Source organism: Palaemon carinicauda, chromosome 37 (assembly GCF_036898095.1).
Source record: "Palaemon carinicauda isolate YSFRI2023 chromosome 37, ASM3689809v2, whole genome shotgun sequence".
In the NCBI taxonomy this organism is placed as follows: Eukaryota; Metazoa; Arthropoda; class Malacostraca; order Decapoda; family Palaemonidae; genus Palaemon; species Palaemon carinicauda.
In genome coordinates, this window is record NC_090761.1 from 21,471,771 (window position 1) to 21,490,238 (window position 18,468).

At 34.4% G+C, this 18,468-nt stretch overlaps 2 protein-coding genes across 3 annotated transcripts in view; one reads left to right on the forward strand and one right to left on the reverse strand.

The window, feature by feature from the left end:
* LOC137629487 (major facilitator superfamily domain-containing protein 6-like) overlaps positions 1 to 14,175 on the reverse strand; it is a 53,713-nt gene extending 39,538 nt beyond the window's left edge. The window contains exons 1-2 of the mRNA XM_068360820.1: positions 14,002 to 14,175; positions 5,859 to 6,077 (exon numbers count right to left, since the gene is read on the reverse strand). Coding sequence (XP_068216921.1) covers positions 5,859 to 6,009 — 151 coding nt within the window. The 5' untranslated portion in view covers positions 6,010 to 6,077; positions 14,002 to 14,175. The remainder of the gene's footprint in view (positions 1 to 5,858; positions 6,078 to 14,001) is intronic.
* Positions 1 to 18,468, forward strand: part of LOC137629488 (spermatogenesis-defective protein 39 homolog) — a 194,352-nt gene that overhangs the window by 43,650 nt on the left and 132,234 nt on the right. Inside the window, exon 1 of one of the 2 annotated variants that reach the window (XM_068360821.1) lies at positions 17,431 to 17,553. The exons of the other annotated variant lie outside the window; for it this stretch is intronic. The gene's annotated coding sequence lies outside the window, so the exon portion shown is untranslated. Of the gene's footprint in view, positions 1 to 17,430; positions 17,554 to 18,468 lie in introns of those variants that run through there. 2 annotated transcript variants of the gene reach the window in all.

Consider the following 18,468-nt stretch of genomic DNA (forward strand, 5'->3'; position numbering starts at 1 on the left):
TTAACAACATCAAAAACAGATATGTCATATATAAACTATAAAAAGACTCATGTCCGCCTGGTCAACTAAAAAGCATTTGCTCCAACTTTCAACTTTTGAAGTTCTACTGATTCAACCACCCGATTAGGAAGATCATTTAACATATGGGTCGAGTCATTCAGAATTGGTACTTCTGTACTCTACCGATTGTATTCTTTCAAGCATATGGGTCTGCCCACTATAACATCCTTAATTGGGCACTTAGAGATTCGGGACCACATCTATTGACTTCCTCTGAAAATTTTACGTAAGAATACGATTTTACTTTTCACATAGAATTGGATGGCTACCCCTCAAATTTATTGCAACTTAATATTTTTACTTGTTATGCTCGTATAAATAATCATTATACCCTTAGATTTCTCGCTTTTTCGTTCTTGCTATGATAATAATAATAATAATAATAATAATAATAATAATAATAATAATAATAATAATAATAATAATAATAATAATAATAATTTGAAATAATAATCATAATAATTTGAAATAATAATAATAATAATAATGATAATAATAATAATAATAATAATAATAATAATTCAGGTGACAAGAAAACTACTGCAATTTACAATTTATTAGTCTAAACTATTAAAGTTGTTTGTCTCCTGCAACAGAGGCGTCTGTTAGCAATCTTCATTTGTTTTTCAGACACTTGAATACTCGAGTTTGAAATAGTAAACAAGATACCAAGCGCTTTCAACATCCCCTTGCTTTTTTATGAAACACTTTATTATTATTCTTACTTGCTAAGCTACAAGCCTAGTTGGAAAAGCAGGATGCTATAAGCCCAAGGGCCCCCATAGGGAAAATTGCCCAGTGTGGAAAGGAAACGAGGAAAAATAAAATATTTTGAGAACAGTAACAACATTGAAATAAATATTTCCTCTATAAACTAAAAAAAATAACAAAGCAAAGGGAAGAGAAATAATATAGAATAGTGAGCCCGAGTGTACCCTCAAGCAAGAGACCTCTAACCCAAGACAGCGGAAGACCATGGTACAGGAGCTATGGCACAACCCAAGACTAGAGAACAATGATTTGATTTTGTATTGTCCTTCTCCTAGAAGAGCTGCTTACCAAAGCAAAGGAGTCTCTTAGTCTCTTCTTCCCTTAACAAGAAGAAAGTAGCCACTGAACAATTACAATGCAGTAGTTAACCCCTTGGATGAAAAAGAATTCTTTGGTAATCACAGTATTGTAAGGTGTATGGGGACAGAAGAGAATATGTAAAGAATATGCCTGACTATTCGGTGTATGTGTAGGCAAAAGGAAAGTGAACCGTAACCAGAGAGAAGGATCCAATGTAGTACTGGCTGGCCAGTCCAAGGAACCCATAACTCTATTTTTTCTTTTATCTACTATCTATGCTGTTCATATTTCAGGGATTTATGTGGATTTATTTATACGAAACGGGTGTGTTTCTCGACTGTAGTTATGCAGTAATTCCTCATTATTACTCTATTACTTTATTTACGTCATGTAAAATTCATGTAAAATAAGACAAGGAATAACATTAGGCTTTTACTTCATTGTTTAATACATTGCTCTACTTTAAGAAATGTCAGTGTTCCTTTGTTCATGGTGAGAGATATTGCCAGTTACATTGAGAGAGAGAGAGAGAGAGAGAGAGAGAGAGAGAGAGAGAGAGAGAGAGAGAGAGAGAGAGAGATAAATACTAAAATCTTAGTGCTCCCTTTTCCAGCTTTTTAGCTTGCGTAGGTTATACTTTATTTTATTATTCTTTGATTTTTTATCTACGTTGTTCTTTTTTATCTGAATGAGAATTATAAACCGTTTTTTTTAACAAATTTGAAAACAAAGACAATCACCATTATTATTCATAAAGGAAACCCATCCGGATGTAACTTGCCAATTATTTTCCACAGAATAGAATAGCTACTAATATAGAACAACGCAAATAGAAGAAATTAATGTTGATATTCATTAAGTTGAAAACTGATATGAAAAGTAGACTATATTGAATGGGTAATAAATAGTTATACGAAGAAATATCTGGAATGTATTTATACATTAAGAAACAGTACTTTATTCTGTTGTGTTGAACTTTCTGGGAGTAACTAGGGAGAGAGAGAGAGTTGTTGAATTTCTTGTTGTTTGAACTTAGAACCCTGTCATCTACTAACTGTGAGATTCAAGCATGGGTTTACATACTGCCTAGTATTCAGAATGAAGTAAGTGATTTCTGCCGACTTACCTTTATTAAGAACAGTTAGGGACATGTCGTACAATAACTTAATGAGTAAATAAAATTGAATATACCGCAAAGTACTGCGCTTAGGCTTTTCGTTCGAATTGGAATACGGTTTCAGAAAGTCGTTAGTGGGTGTGGTGAATCAAGCTGCAACAGAAACTTGGAGTTGTCGTTAGTTGCCTGGGCAGATAGGATGTCAAAAATGGGTGTGAGAGCAGTTTGGCGTTTATACAACTGTTAGATGTAATCGCCTTAGTGCGCATTGCACATTCCTCCCACTGACAACCCTGCTATCTCAAGCAATTATGGAGACAGTTCCCCCCAACCACGCCAGAGAAACAAAGAAGGATTAAGTGACTACTTTTCATCAAAACAGATCTAGTCAATTTAACGAGAAATACTAATACACTGAATTCTTGTACATTTATTGTATCCACAGAGAAAGGGGGTTATATTTTGTATATCTTCTAGGGGTTTATTTCACTAATTTTCAGGGAAATTCCTCGAACCCGTTTGTGACTGTTGAGTAGCTTCCTTTCGGTATTTAATTGCTATCACTAGATAATTTTATTCATAAGTAAATACCCATTTGCTATGCTAAACTAAACTAAGGATAAACGCTTCGTATGGTTTTATCAATTATTTCAAGTTGTACGTTGCTAGAAAAATAAGAGAAATATATATATACAACAAAGGCTTATGAGATGGGTGGTCTGACGAACTTACCTAGACCAAGCCAAGAGACTTTTTTTTTTTTTTTTAATAGGAATTACCCGCAGAAGAAACGAAACACTATCATCTCCAGAAATATATATTTCACAACAAAGGCCAATGGGATGGGTGATCTGATGTCCTTGCATAGACCAAGTCAAGAGAGACAAAATAACGAAAAATTTAAAAGGGCTTATCCACAGAACAAACGAGTCACTGGCTTCTCTAAGAGTCAAGGTAACCTTAAGTATGGATAGAACTCCAAGCGATGAACATTAGAAGAACACAGGAAACAATATCTTGATATGGCAATACAAGCGAGTTTGAGAAGTGGTGTTCTGATTCCCATGAGAAACAACTATCTCATAAGCTAAATGGCGCAAATAATCCCGGGAGTTAAGGGAAATCCAGAGAGGAATATGTGGCTTTTAATTCAATATCCTCGAGAAAGGCAACATGAGATACAGAACCTCAAATATGAGAAAAATATTCTTATGATGAATGGTTAGATAAAAATCTAGAGATGAATTCACACAAATAGGAGAGGTCATATTATTATAAGTATCACTAGCTAAGCTACAAACCTAGTTGGAAAAGCAAGATGCTGTAAACCCAAAGACTCCAATAGGGGAAAATAGCAGTGGGAGGAAAGAAAACAAGGAAATAAACTGCATGGAAAGTAATGAATAATTAAAATGAAATATTTTATCATTCAAATAGATTTTTCACATTTACCTCCGCCAAGGAGGTGATAAAGTGGAGTCGGTTTATTTACTTATTTATTTCTGTGTGTGTGTGTGTGTGTGTGTCTGTGGACAGGATAACGTCAAAACAAATTGACGGATTTTGACGAAATATTGGACGACTCCATTAACTTTTGGAGATGATCCGGTACCGGATCCGGATTCTAGATTCGGATTTGAATTTTTCATAATTTTAAAGATTACGTCAAAACAAATTGACACATTTGATTTTCACCAAATTTTAACAATGGATAGATATGCATAGGAAGAAACCATGCAATTTTTGAGGTGATACGAATGAAGATCACGAATCTGGATCAACATTACACTTTTTACCATCTATTGCACAGGCAGCATATGAAAAGTGGGAGTCGATATCTGTAGACTTTAATTAAATGTTGGCATTATTCATTGGCGGAGGTTTAAAATCTCTGATTGCTCTTGTCAAACTATAAACCCCCCCCCAAAAAAAAAAAAAAAAAAACAAGAGGAAGAAAAATAAGATGGAATAGTGTACCTAAGTGTACCCTCAAGCAAGAGAACTCCACCCCAAAGACAGTGGAAGACCTTGGTACGGAGACTATGCCACTACCCAATAATAGAGAACAATGGTTTGATTTCGGAGTGTCCTCCTACAAGATTGATTGAGCTGCTTCCCATAAAAGTCACTTCTACCCTTACCAAGAGGAAAGTAGCCACTAAACAATTACAGTGCAGTGGTGAACCCCTTGAGCGAGAACGAATTGTTTGTTGATATCAGTGTTGTCAGGTGTATGAGGATAGAGGAGAATGTGGAAAGAATAGGTCAGACTACTCGGTGAACGTGTAGATAAAGGAAAAATGAGCCGTAACCAGAGAGAGGAATCTAATGTAGTACTATCTGGCCAGTCAAATGACTCAATAGCTCTCTAGCTGTAGTTTCTCGACGGGTGAACAGAACCTTATATTTTCGTCACAAGTGATAACAATTAATTATGAAGTCCATTTAAAACTATACTGGATCAGCAATATAGAAAAGAAGGCCCCAATTGGATGTTCCCTTGTGGAATCCGCTTTGTTGATCAAAAGAAAACTTGTATCCCAAGTGTAAAAGTAAGTGTTCGGCAATATTTTATCTAGTTGGCAACTGCATAAGTTCAAGAAATTACGAAGCATTCTAAACGACTAAATCATCCACTTTTTTAGAGCGAGCAGAACAAGTGTAACTGTAAAACTGTAGAATTGACAGATTATTGCATAAAGGTTACACTAAAGCATTGGAACCCATTCCTTCACAAATTTGATAAGGGTTGGGTAGTATTAGCAAGAACCCTATTGACTACACAGGCCGAAAATATTGAGGTGCATGATGTTTAAGGCCGTGTTCCAGAGAACTATGGATGCCAATTTTGCTGGTTCCCAGCCGTCCTCAAGCATTCGCAGCAAAAATCCAATTTTTGTTTTACCGAATACTGCGAATATGAACCGTATGAATGACACATTTATTGAGAATGTGTGGCTGCTGTATTACGAACAAAAGTAGGAAGCATTGCGGATTAAAAGTATTATTTGTGGTCTCTGCATTTTCAGTGAACATCAAGAACATTGGAATCAGTGAGTGGTGCAATGACGCGAAATTAGGGAGCTGAATTTTGTTTAAATTGTTTTTGTAATGAGAGTGAGGTATGGGTCCATTGTTGTCCCATAAAGAGGAGAGATGGGTTTACAGTTATTTAATAATTTGCTGGCAAAGGAAGGAAATTTATTCTAGCATGAAAATTGTAAGGACATGGCATTTGTGACTCCATTCTAAGATATTTCTGAAATTGATGTTATAAACGAAAAGTATAGTCTGTTTTCAAAAGGATGTAGAATACCAAAAAAAAAAAAAATGTATATCATACTGTTAAGAATTTGCCGTAAAAACGGTAAAAATCCAGGAATAAATGTTGCCATACATTTACCGTTTTAAAAACAAATATATTAACATTAAGGAGTTATATTATAGTCACCAACCCGTGAAAGATAATAGCAAAGTAGGGTAAAAATTACGGTCGCCTGTGTTTTACTGAAATACGACTGAGAACTATATTTTAACGAAGAATTTCCGATTAACGGGTTTTATTTTAACAGTGGTAACCAGCATCTGCAATCAATGAGCAATGTCTCACCTCCCATAATAATGAAGAAGACCAGTTTGATGGGAACGAGCCTGGGATTGGTAAAGTCTCCCCAACAGTTCACGGCCGCCCTGCGCGATCCTTCTTTCAGCCTCTGGCTTCCCTGGCGCGCGCGCCATGACAGTTGGCGTCTGGTGCTCATTGTCCAGGTCTGGAAGCTATACTTGCGGGGATCTCCACTTTCAAATAGAGTAGACCTACACCACGTATCTGTAACGAAGAGGAGACACAAATTACATAGGTTACATATAGTTTAAAAGAATACAGGTTAAGATTGCAGTGCTAGAATCTTTAGAACTTCAAAAGTTCCTAGCTTAAGTCTCTCTTTTTTTAATAAATATATGAAAGAGCTGCTTTAATGTTACTGTTCTTAAGATATTTTATTCTAATTCTTTATAGCTACTTCTCATATAGCCTAGTTTATTTATTTCCTTATTGCCTTTCCTCACTGGGCTATTTTCCCTGTTGGAGCCCTTGGGCTTATAGCATCCTGCTATTCCAACTAGGATTGTAGCTTCTACAGTTTAATTATATAGTGTAGCCCCAAATCTAAGTATGCATAATTAGATCTGGGTATATTGTCTACGAAAGTAATAGTCACAAAACTTTAATCAGTAAATATATTAATTTTGTGATATGGATGGCATAGAATATAAGTATCCTACAGAGATAAGGAAAAAAGCTATAAACTACTTTCCCTTCATTATTATTATTACTTGCTAAGCCTCAACCCTAGTTGGAAAAGCAGGATGCTATAAGCCCAGGGCCTCCAACAGGGAAAATAGCCAGTGAGGAAAGGAAACCAGGAAAAATAAAATATTTTAAGATCACTTACATTAGAATGAATATTTGCTATATAAACTATAAGAACTTTAACAAAACAAGAGGAAGAGAAACAAGATGGAACAGTGTGGCCAAGTGTACACTAGCAAGAGAACTCTAACCGAGAACTCTAACCTAAGACAGTGGAATGCCATGGTACAGAGGCTGTGGGACTACACAAGACTCCTTATCTAGCCAAGACATGACATTAACCCTTGGAAAGAAACAAGGATGATTGAACTAGGTGGATCTTTAAACCAAGTCTCATCTTCATAGGTCTAAAAGACACCGCTCTCCATGCGCTTTCCGGTAACTACCTGTGCAAGCAAGTTCTATAGACCTTGTGTTCGGAAAGTTTTTCGAGAAAACTTGACTTATGGCGCAACATGTGATCTATCTGTAAGAGCTTATGAAACTTTGATCATGCATTTCAGAAAATATTTTTCTTTGATAATGAGCTAAATCGAATCTCATAAATAAGTCTAGGTCCTCTTTATGAAAGAAAATATGATAGAGGTCGGTTCAGCTAAATTGAAGGTAAAAACAACTTCAGGACAGTAAATGGTCCAAGATAGATATGCTTCATCGCTTATCGTTTGCTTATTTTTATAGCTATTTTACTTCAATGGTCGTATATCTGGCTATCTATATTAATTTTTTGAGACTGCATGAGAGTCACGAACTAGGAGCTGGGGTACCGAGTCAACCAGAAATAAATAGTCATTTTTTTTAGTGAGGCAGATTTGCACCGACTTGCAGCGGTGCCCTTTTATCTTGGAAAAAAAATTTCCTGCTATCTGTTAAAATTTCCTGCTATCTGTTTGGTTAGAATAATATTGTCCAACCAATCAGCGAGCAGGAAGCTTTTCCGAGCTAAAGGGGCACCCCTGCGAGTCGGTGCAAATCTGCCTCACTAAAAAGAATTGACTATAGGCGCTGTTCTCATGCAATTTGTTTCTTGTTAAGTCACCCTTCATTTTTAACGAACGAACAAGAAGAGGATATTCTCTTATTATTATTATTATTATTATTATTATTATTATTATTATTATTATTATTATTATTATTATCAAAAGCAAATCTATAACCCTATACTAAATTTTTTTTAATGAGGTGTATTTGCACTGACTTGCAGCGGTGCTCTTTTAGCTCGGAAAAAGTTTCCTGCTATCTGATAGGTTAGAATTATCTTGTCCAACCAATCAGCGATCAGGAAACTTTTCCGAGCTAAAAGGGCACCCCTGCGAGTCGGTGCAAATCTGCCTCACTCAAAAGAATTGTCTATAGTTGGAAAAGGAGGATGCTATAAGCCTAAGCGCGCCAACAGGGATAAATAGCCCAGTGAGGAGAGGAAATAAATAAACTACAAGAGATATAATGAACAATTTAAATAAAATATCTTGAAAACAGTAACTGGATTAATTTAGATCTTTCATATGTAAACTATTAAAACTCCATAAAACAAGGGGAAGAGAAATGAGATAGAATAGTGTGCCCAAATGTAGCCTCAACCAAGAGAACTCTACCCCAAAACAGTGGAAGACTATGGTGCAGATGCTATGGTCGTACCCATGACTAGAGAACAATGTCTTTATCAACTACTGTCCATTCTTAGGCATGTGTAAATTAAGAAGAGAGAATGTTGGGGGTAAAAAATAGATTGTATAGCGCATTCAACATTTTATCACGAAGAAATGGAGTTTAATTTTTCATTATATTATGTATGAAAATAATTCCTTATTTAGGAAGGAGAACTTAGCGAAAATAGTATATTTTGAAGAAAGGTGAAGAACACATAACGAAAGAACAGAATGTAATGGACAGAGAAAATGTAGAAAATGGAAGGTCAGATAACGGTAACCCGGAACCCTGTAAATGTAACAAATTATATATATATATATATATATATATATATATATATATATATATATATATATATATATATATATATATATATATAAACAGACGCAAGTGTATAGGACATGTCTGAGGCCTTTGTTCTGCAGTGGACTTGTAATGGCTGATATATATATATATATATATATATATATATATATATATATATATATATATATATATATATATATATATATATATATATATATATATATATATATATATATACACACACACACACACACACACACATATATATATATATATATATATATATATATATATATATATATATATATATATATATATATATATATATATATATATATATATTAAGAGATGTTAGCTGGTCATTAGGCCTACTGGATTCTAGTACGTGTTAGGTTTGTTATCATTGTCTTTGTAGCTTTATAAAAATGGAGTAAAATCATCTCCTTTGAAACTAAATATATGACAAATTACAGCAAAGTACGTCGATAGCAATTGATTGAAATATGGCTATTTTAGTGTTTATATTTCTTATACGTAAAGCATATAGACCGCGCGCATCTGTGTATGTGCGAGAGAGAGAGAGAGAGAGAGAGAGAGAGAGAGAGAGAGAGAGAGAGAGAGAGAGAGAGAGAGAGAGAGAGAGGTGGGTCTTCAACCACCATTGCGCAGAAATTCTGGATTTAAATAAGCTTATTCGGGAACACGCATACTAATCTTCCAATGAAAAAACATACCACGATATTTCTGGTGAAGTTCCGCTAAGGAAAGGTAAATGAAGGAACACGAAATATAAAGGATGTTGGCAAATTGGAAACGTCCTTGCTTAGCGATCTGCATGAATGTGGTTCGAGTCCCGCTCCTGCTCGATAGTTTCTTGTTAGTGTCTGTAACTTCACCATCCTTGTTAGCTTAGAATGGGAGGTTTGAGGGAGCCTATAGTTCTACCTGCTGAGTCATCAGTAGCCATTGCTTGGCCCTTCTTGGTCCTATAGTACATTTCTTTTAGCGTGGCAGATTTGCACCGACTCGCAGCGATGCCCTTTTAGCTCAGAAAAGTTTCCTGGTCGCTGATTGGTTAGAATTATCTTGTCCAACCAATCAGCGATCAGGAAACTTTTCCGAGCTAAAAGGGCACCGCTGCGAGGCGGTGCAAATATGCCTCGCTAAAAGAAATGGACTATAGTTTTTGTGGAGAGGCGGCTTGGATGCTGATCATGTTTACTGTATAATCAGTCTCTACGGCATTGCCATTGTCTATTTGCCTCTGCCACTCATGAGTAGCCTTTAAACCTAGACTTAAAACTACAATTGTCAAGGTCTTTGGTGAGGTTTTTTTTAATCTAATGTTTATCAAAAGTCACTCGACGTGCAATGTCTAATTTCCTCTAGAGAAAGTGATGGAATAAGACGAAGAATTCAACCAACAATCTTTTCATGGCAAAGTAACTAGGGGACTTCTGAATTACTGACTCAAATTGTTAATATCGTTTTATCTTCATGCTAATCCAGATACATTTAAAATTATATAGAAAGTTTATTCTTATCCAAACATATTAAAAGGATTACTGAGAGTTTTTGAAGACCCGATTGTCTCCATTGATAAAAAGGTTCAGCCCTAGGTCTAGAAATTATACATGCTTGAGCCTAGGCTAATAAGGCTTAAATTCTGGGTAGCCTTGGCTGGACACACTCAGAAGGGAAACTTAATAAATTTGGAGGAGAACATTAATCTACGTTATTTTTAAATTACAGTTTTCGTGAGATGTTATAGCAATAACAACAGTAATCATTATTAATTTAAGTTCGTATTTTCATTTTAGAAACACCTCATGTATGCGGTGTTAAGAGGTCTTAGAAGTTATTATTATTATTATTATTATTATTATTATTATTACTAGCCAAGCTAGAACCCTTGTTGGAAAAACAGTGTTGTTAGATGTATGAGGTCAGAGGAGAATAAGTAAAAATTGGCGAGACTATTCGATGTCTGTGTGTAAGCAAATGGGAAATTAACCGTAACCAGAGAGAAGGATCCAGTCCCCCCAGTGTAGTTTTGTTTGGCCAGTCAAAAGACCCCATAACTCTCTAGCGGCAGTATTCCAACAGGTGGCTAGTGCCCTGGCCAACCTACTACCAATCCCACAATCAGGATCCAGAATCCTGTCTCGCTTCTGTAGGAGATCCCATCCCTGCAATCATAATAATAATAATAACCCTGACCTTGGACCACTGACACTGACCGCCATATCGAAGTGTTCACATTCGCTATTCGCATGGAACTCCGGCAAACAGCTCGTAAATCTGTCAGGATTGATACTGACAAGTGAGCTCGCCATTCGCATGAATCGTCCCACTGGTTCAAAATTGTACCAGGAACTGCTGCATGTTGCGCTGGCACTAAATGATTTTATACGTTAATGGTAGATAGCTGCCGAAGAAAGTAGATATCGTTATTTTGTTTTTTTATCATTGTTACTGTGGTTGGAGAGGCTCCGTGCAACATTTTCATTGTGCTGTCATTTTAAATACCCTTCTAAACATCACCATTTTTATTTTAATAATATTTTGAGATTTCAAGTCTTTTTTTCAACCTGTTAAGTGTAATATATTTTTTGTGATTCTGTCTGTAAAACAGAAACTTTTTTAGCAGTTTACAAATAACCCGATAAAGTCTTAAGAGTTGAAAAATAAAGATGTTATCAATTTCAACGTATTTACTCTTATGACAATTATTATCATGAACTGTTCTTTAAAAAATCACACAAAAAAGCTTTAACGAAAAGGGAGACCCAAATATGAGTATAAAACGAAAAAATATACAAACATATATATACATAGACAAAGCGAAAATTGTCAGAAGAATGTATAATTGCAAAGTTTAACCTTAAAATTTGTAATCTTAAAAACAACTTGAAAGCCCTCTCAGAGTGCAGACCTCCGCCATGGTAGCTAATTTCTGGACCTTTTGCTCGACCTTGACCTTGAGCCTTGACTTAAGACTTTCAAAATTGAATCATTTCTACGTCTCAACATAGCAATTAATCTCCGAAATTTTCATTACTCTATGAGTAAAATTGTAATCAGGAAGTTCACAAACAGACAAAAAGGGGCTAAAACATAACCTCCTCCCAACTTCGTCGGCAGAGTTAAAAACGCACAACAAACCACTGTTCTTTGGCCTTGGATAGTGACATAACCTCTGTACCATGGTATTGGTCTCTTGCTTGAGGATACACTCGGACAAACTTATTTCTTTTTTTTAAGTTTTTTTATATTTTATATATGAAAGCTTTATTTTAATGTTGGTACTTTTCTTGAAATATTTTATTTTAATTGTTCGTTACTTCTCATTTAGTTTCCTTATTTCCTTTCCTCACTGGGCTATTTTCCCTGTTGGAGCCCTCGGGCTTATAGCATCCTGTTTTAACAAAAAGGCTTGTAGCTTAGAAAGTAATAATAATAATAATAATAATAATAATAATAATAGGGTTGTAGCTTAGCGATTAATAATAATAGGGTTGTAGCTTAGCGATTAATAATAATAATAATAATAATAATAATAATATTAGGGTTGTAGCTTAGCGATTAATAATGATAATAATAATAATAGTAATAATAATAGGGTTGTAGCTTAGCGATTAATAATAATTATGATAATAATAATAATAATAATAATAATAATAATAATAATAGGGTTGTAGCTTAGTGATTAATAATAATAATAATAATAATAATAATAATAATAACGGGGTTGTAGCTTAGCGATTAATAATAATAATAATAATAATAATAATAATAATAATAATAATAATAATAATAATAATAATAATAACAATTTGCGATGTCCCCGTCAGAAGACGAGTGACGAAATCGGACGAGTTACCGCAGACGGGGATGTCCAAAGAAAGGCGATACAACTAATAAAAAAACACAATAGATTCAATCATCTATCTGACGAGGAATCAAGGGTCTCGCCCCCATATCACTGACGGGCTATAAATTCTAGCCGATGTTGAAATGAAGAAGAGGACCTTGAGAAAAGGGGTCCGTCCAGGTTTCCCGGTTCCTTCATTATTCATTAAGGATATATTATTATTATTATTATTACTAGCCAAACTACAAGCCTAGTTGGAAAAGCAAGATGCTATAAGCCCAAGGGCTCCAATAGGGAAAAATAGCCCAGTGAGGAAAGGAAATGAGGAAATAAATAAAGGATGAGAAAAATTAACAATAAATCATTCTAAAAACGGTAACAACGTCAAAACAGATATGTCATATATAAACTATAAAAAGACTTATGTCAGCCTGTTCAACATTAAAACATTTTCTGGAACTCTGAACTTTTGAAGTTCTACTGATTCAACTACCCGATTAGGAAGATCATTCCACAACTTGGTCACAGCTGGAATAAAACTTTTAGAATATCTGTGTATTATTCTTTTAAAGATCATCTTAATATAACTAGAATATGATGAAATATAAGTCATAAACTCTGAGACGATGTTGAAATGAAGAACAGGTCCTTTAGGAAAGGGGTCCGTCCAGGTTTCCCGGTTCCTTCATCATTCATTAAGGATAAATCTCCATATTATTCATATCATTCTTTTAAAGATCATCTTAATCTAACTAGAATATGATGAAATATGTTATAAGTTATAAACTTTGTGCCGATGTTGAAATGAAGAACAGGACCTTGAGAAAAGAGTTCCATGTCCCCTTGTTATTTGATATTCATTAAGGATAAATCTGAATATTCGTTTAAAGATTATCATAATCTAACTAAAATATCATATATTTTATATTGATTGTTCATTATTTCTCTTGCAGTTTGTTTATGTCCTTGTTTCATTTCCTCACTGGGCTATTTTTTCCTTGTAGCATCTTGCTTTTCCAACTAGGGTTATAGCTTAGCTTGTAATAATAATAATATTATAATAATAAACAAATGGTAAAATATCAGGGAACGCCAACCTCCGCCAATGCAGTTCAGTTCCGGATGATCTTCACCACTGCCAAAATCTAATCCATTCCAAGTGAAATTTTAATCAAAGTTCATCCGTAACTTTTTGAGTTAGGCTGGTGACAAACAAACAAACAAAGGTGAAAACATAACCTCCTTGGCGGAGGAAATAATAATTCATAAACTTTGTTCATCATGATGGATTGTCTCACTGGAATCTCACTTATTTGTGTATGCATGACATCGAATTCCTTTGGAAATCTTTTTATTTTTTTGTAATTCAACCCTCGAAGGAGGTATGAAGATAAACCAGTAAATTCAATTATCTCTAATAATCTATCAAAGACTTTGAAAAGTAAATGAAACATATAAAGAAAGTGAATAAAAAAAAGTTCAATATGAAAGTTTGAAATAATTTTGTTAATTAAAAACCGTCCTTAAAAGTGTAGGTCAAAAACCACTCACCGTCTTTCAATGATCTTAATCAGCGCATGAAGTCCTCAACGGGTTTGACGTATCTCTCAGAATTCCGCAAAAAAAGTCTTTTTATTATAAAAATTCTAACAAGTATTTTTTTCCCAAGACGGCACCGAGTCATGAAGCGAGGTCTAGTAAGAGAAGGATATCTCGTAGTGTCACTTCACTCCCAACATAGAGTTAACTGAGCCTGAATGAAAGGGAGACTGGAGTCTCTCTCTCTCTCTCTCTCTCTCTCTCTCTCTCTCTCTCTCTCTCTCTCTCTCTCTCTCTCATTCAAGAAGTCATTTGAAAACTCCGGGCCTGGTACTAGTCTCGCAGAACTATTTTAACCCTGATTTTCGAATGATAACAAGGTTCACGGTATTACGTTGTTATGTTGCAGCCAAATTACACGAAATACTTTTAAAAAGTTTATGGAATTTTATGAATGCTTAAATTGGAATTGCTGGTCTGGTGAGAAATGGTGACGATATGAGGAAATACGATTTATTTAAAGAATGAAAGTGATTTCTCTTGACATTTGTTATCTAGTCACTAAGATTACATGAATGCATGTATTTATAATTAATTTATGGGTCACTAGCACTAAGTGCATCTTAGTTTAATCTAGGTTTAAAAATGTAACTTAGAGGAACCGTTAAAAAGAAAAATCAGCTCACGTTAGATGATTGCTATGGACCCGCCCGAGAATTAGTTCACTCGACTTCAGTGGAGGGTTGGATTTAAACCCTAAACAAGTAAACAAGTAAACACAAAACACGCACACGACCGTAGAGTAGAGGGATAGAGGGTAAGTTAACAGCATATCACTTTATAACTAAATTCTGCAATTGACAATAATAGTTACTGAGGAATGCCGTATAACTTTTTGATAAGTTCTGCTTGAAGGATTATATTAAAGAATTGGGTCAAGTGGTAGGTAAAGATGATACCAAGTTGAGATACCAATTAAATGAGAATGGTAAAACTATAATTCCAGTTGAATATACCGTGAAAATTAGGATTGGCGGAAATGTAATTCAAGATATTTTAGCCCAAAATTGTGCCCTAGCTGATACTAGGCTATATGTGGGAAGAAAGTAACCCTTACCAGAAACATAAGAATAGAAGCCTTGATACATATTGATGAAAAGATATTCTCCAGGTTGGCCAGGGCACCAGCCACCAGTTGAGATACTCCCGCTAGAGAGCTAGGGGTTCCTTTGACTGTTCAGATAGTACTACATTGGATCCTTCACTCTGGTCACGGTTCACTTTCCCTTTGCCTACACATACACCGAATAGTCTGGCCTATTCTTTACAGATTCTCTTGTGTCCTCATACACCTGACAACACTGAGATTACCAAACAATTCCTCTTCATCCAAGGGGTTAACTATTGCGCTGTAATTGTTCAGGTGCTACTTTCCTCTTGGTAAGGGTAGAAGAGACTCTTTAGCTATGATAAGGAGCTCTTCTTGGAGAAGAATACCCCAAAATCAAACCATTGCTCTCTTGTTTTCGGTAGTGCCATAGACTCTGTACCATGGCCTTCCACTGTCTTGGGTTAGAGTTCTCTTGCTTGAGGGTACACTCGGGCACACTTTTTTTTTTTATTTTATATCTCTTCCTCTTGTTTTGTTAATGTTTTTTTAGTTAATAAAGAAGATTTTTATTTGAATGTTGTTATTATTCTTAAAATATTTTATTTTTCCTTGTTTTTTTTTCCTCACTGGGTTGTTTTCCATGTTAGAGCTCCTGGGCTTATAGCATCGTGCTTTTCCTACTAGGATTGTAGCTTAGAAAATAATAATAATAATAATAATAATAATAATAATAATAATAATAATAATAATAATAATAATAATAATAATAATAACAACGTATACAAGGAGAGAAATTCATTAGCGACTGCCGCAGTATGGAAGTACTTGAGAAATTTCCTGTTTGCACCACTCTTGAGAAATCAGCGGTTTTGATTAAAAGACATACAAAAAGAAATTAGAAAGATTAAACTGCTGGCTATAAAAGGAAAGATTGAAACTATATTAGAAAATACTTAGGAGGATAGTACTTTGAAAAAGTAGACCATAATCTTAGCTTAAGTAAAATCAGAAGCGAAAAAAAAATGACGTAGATGTGGGTTTTCCCTGCTGTATGGGACCGGAAAAGCAGCCATCAAAGTAAAAAGTAAAGGAAGTATGGAGACGTTAACAAAGTAGGAATATTAGTATTGCAGGTAAGTATATATATATATATATATATATATATATATATATATATATATATATATATATATATATATATATATATATATATATATATATATATATATATATATATTGAGAAGTGTGATGTTTTCAAAGGAAAAGAAAAGAATTTGTGAAAGTGAATTCGATACAAGATTGTTAAATGTTAGAGCCCGTTGCAAATACACATTATTTGGGGTTAATACCTGGCATATGTCCAGTAAATATAGAGTATAATAATTTGACGCCTTTTCTTAATTTATTACGTCAGATGATAACGGTTAGTTAAAGAGATAGTGGAAGACCAAATAAAAGAATCACATGGTGAATAGCGGAAAAGGCTTTTAGAAATATGCAAAACGCTTGATATTAATATTGAAGAGGTAAGAAATTGTAGAATGCAAAGAACTCAAGAAATGAAAGGTAAAGTGGCAAAGTAAAATAAGAGAGTAATAAAAGAAAATAAAGCAGAAATGTCAATGTTGAGATTTGTTAATGGTAATGGAATGATCTTCCTAATCTGATAGTTGAATCGGTAGAACTTCAAACTTGCAGCAAATGAATTTATGTTTAACAAGCTGACATAAGTCTCTTTATATAGTTTATATATGAAAGTTCTGTTTTGATATTGTTACTGTTCTTAAAATATTTTCTTTTCATTGCTCATGACTTCTCTTGTAGTTTATTTATTTCCTTTCCTCACAGGGCTAGTTTTCCCTGGTGGAGCCCCTGGGCTTATAGCATCCTGCTTTTCCAACTAGGGTTGTAGCTTAGCTAGTAATACTACTACTACTACTACTACTACTACTACTACTACTACTACTACTACTACTACTACTAATAATAATAATAATGGAAGAAGGGATTACATAGGTGAACGAATTTTCTAAAAATAAAACACGATAATTATTTTGTAATTGCTGGATATATATGAAAATTAAAAGACATTTTGTAGTTTAAAATGCTAGAACCAAGTAAAGTTTGAACATTTTCTAGCGGCATATTTACACACACACACACACATACACACACACGCATATATATATATATATATATATATATATATATATATATATATATATATATATAGTGATGATAATAAAATAGAAAATCTATGCTATATGTGAATATAGACAAAACAGAATGAAAATGAGAAATATTCAAACTTAAATATCACCCCACTAGGATCTAAGGCGCCGTTGTATGGGCCAAGCCTCAACATAGATCCTGGACTACTACTGAAGCTCACACAATGTAAACAGACCAGAGAAACGTCATTAACACATCTGTACGAGTCGGCCTTGATATTGGTAAACAAAGTTGAACTTTTTTTTTAATAAATCAACTTTTTTTTAATTAAACGACACAAGTCAATAATAAAACAATGTCTGATAAGCCTAGATAGCCCAGTCCTAAATCGGAGCATAGGCTCAATCGTATACTGAATTGCCATATAGCCCAGAATGCATACTTTCCATGCTATAATAAAGCCCATTCTGTATAGTTGGTATTCTCTAAAAGTAATCTAAGCGAACTGCATTTCAACATATAATGGGAAAGATGTGTAGTTATTTTCTTGCCAACATATGTAGCATCATGGTCAAATGAGGATTAATGTAGCATTGTTCCAGTTTGGAATGCGAGAGGCAACTTGAAGATTAACTTATTGGTTAATGTTTGCTAACTAAGTAGGTTTTAAGTCATCGTTAAATGTTTCTAATGACTTCCTCTACCTCATTAAGCTCCTTGGCTAACTCGGGCAAAGCACCGATTTTCATGATCACTATTGCTGAACCCAAATATAAAACTATTTTACTGAATCAAAAAGATGTGTCTAAACCTTAACCTTACCTATGCCAATAGGTCACTTGTGTTTGGGGCTAATGCCCCATGTGATTCCCTGTTATCTCTACTAGTACTAACATTCGGCAAATTATTCAATAATAAAATAAAACTTCATATTGTTCCTTCTCAAGTACAAACAATCGTCCTTTAGTAGGAGTATGACTTCACTGAAGCTAGAATGGTCGTTGAAAATTTAATAAGGTAATTATAAGTACCAACAGGTGGCCGTCAGCTAGACACTCACTATTGACTTTAGCCATAACCAGTACACCTACTCTTGTTTGCTGTCTCACAAATTTTACTATGTTATTCTATTTTCTTTCTCTTCTTCCATGCTAGCATCGTTTTTGGTTTCAAAGATCTTGACCCGAAGAAGGTCT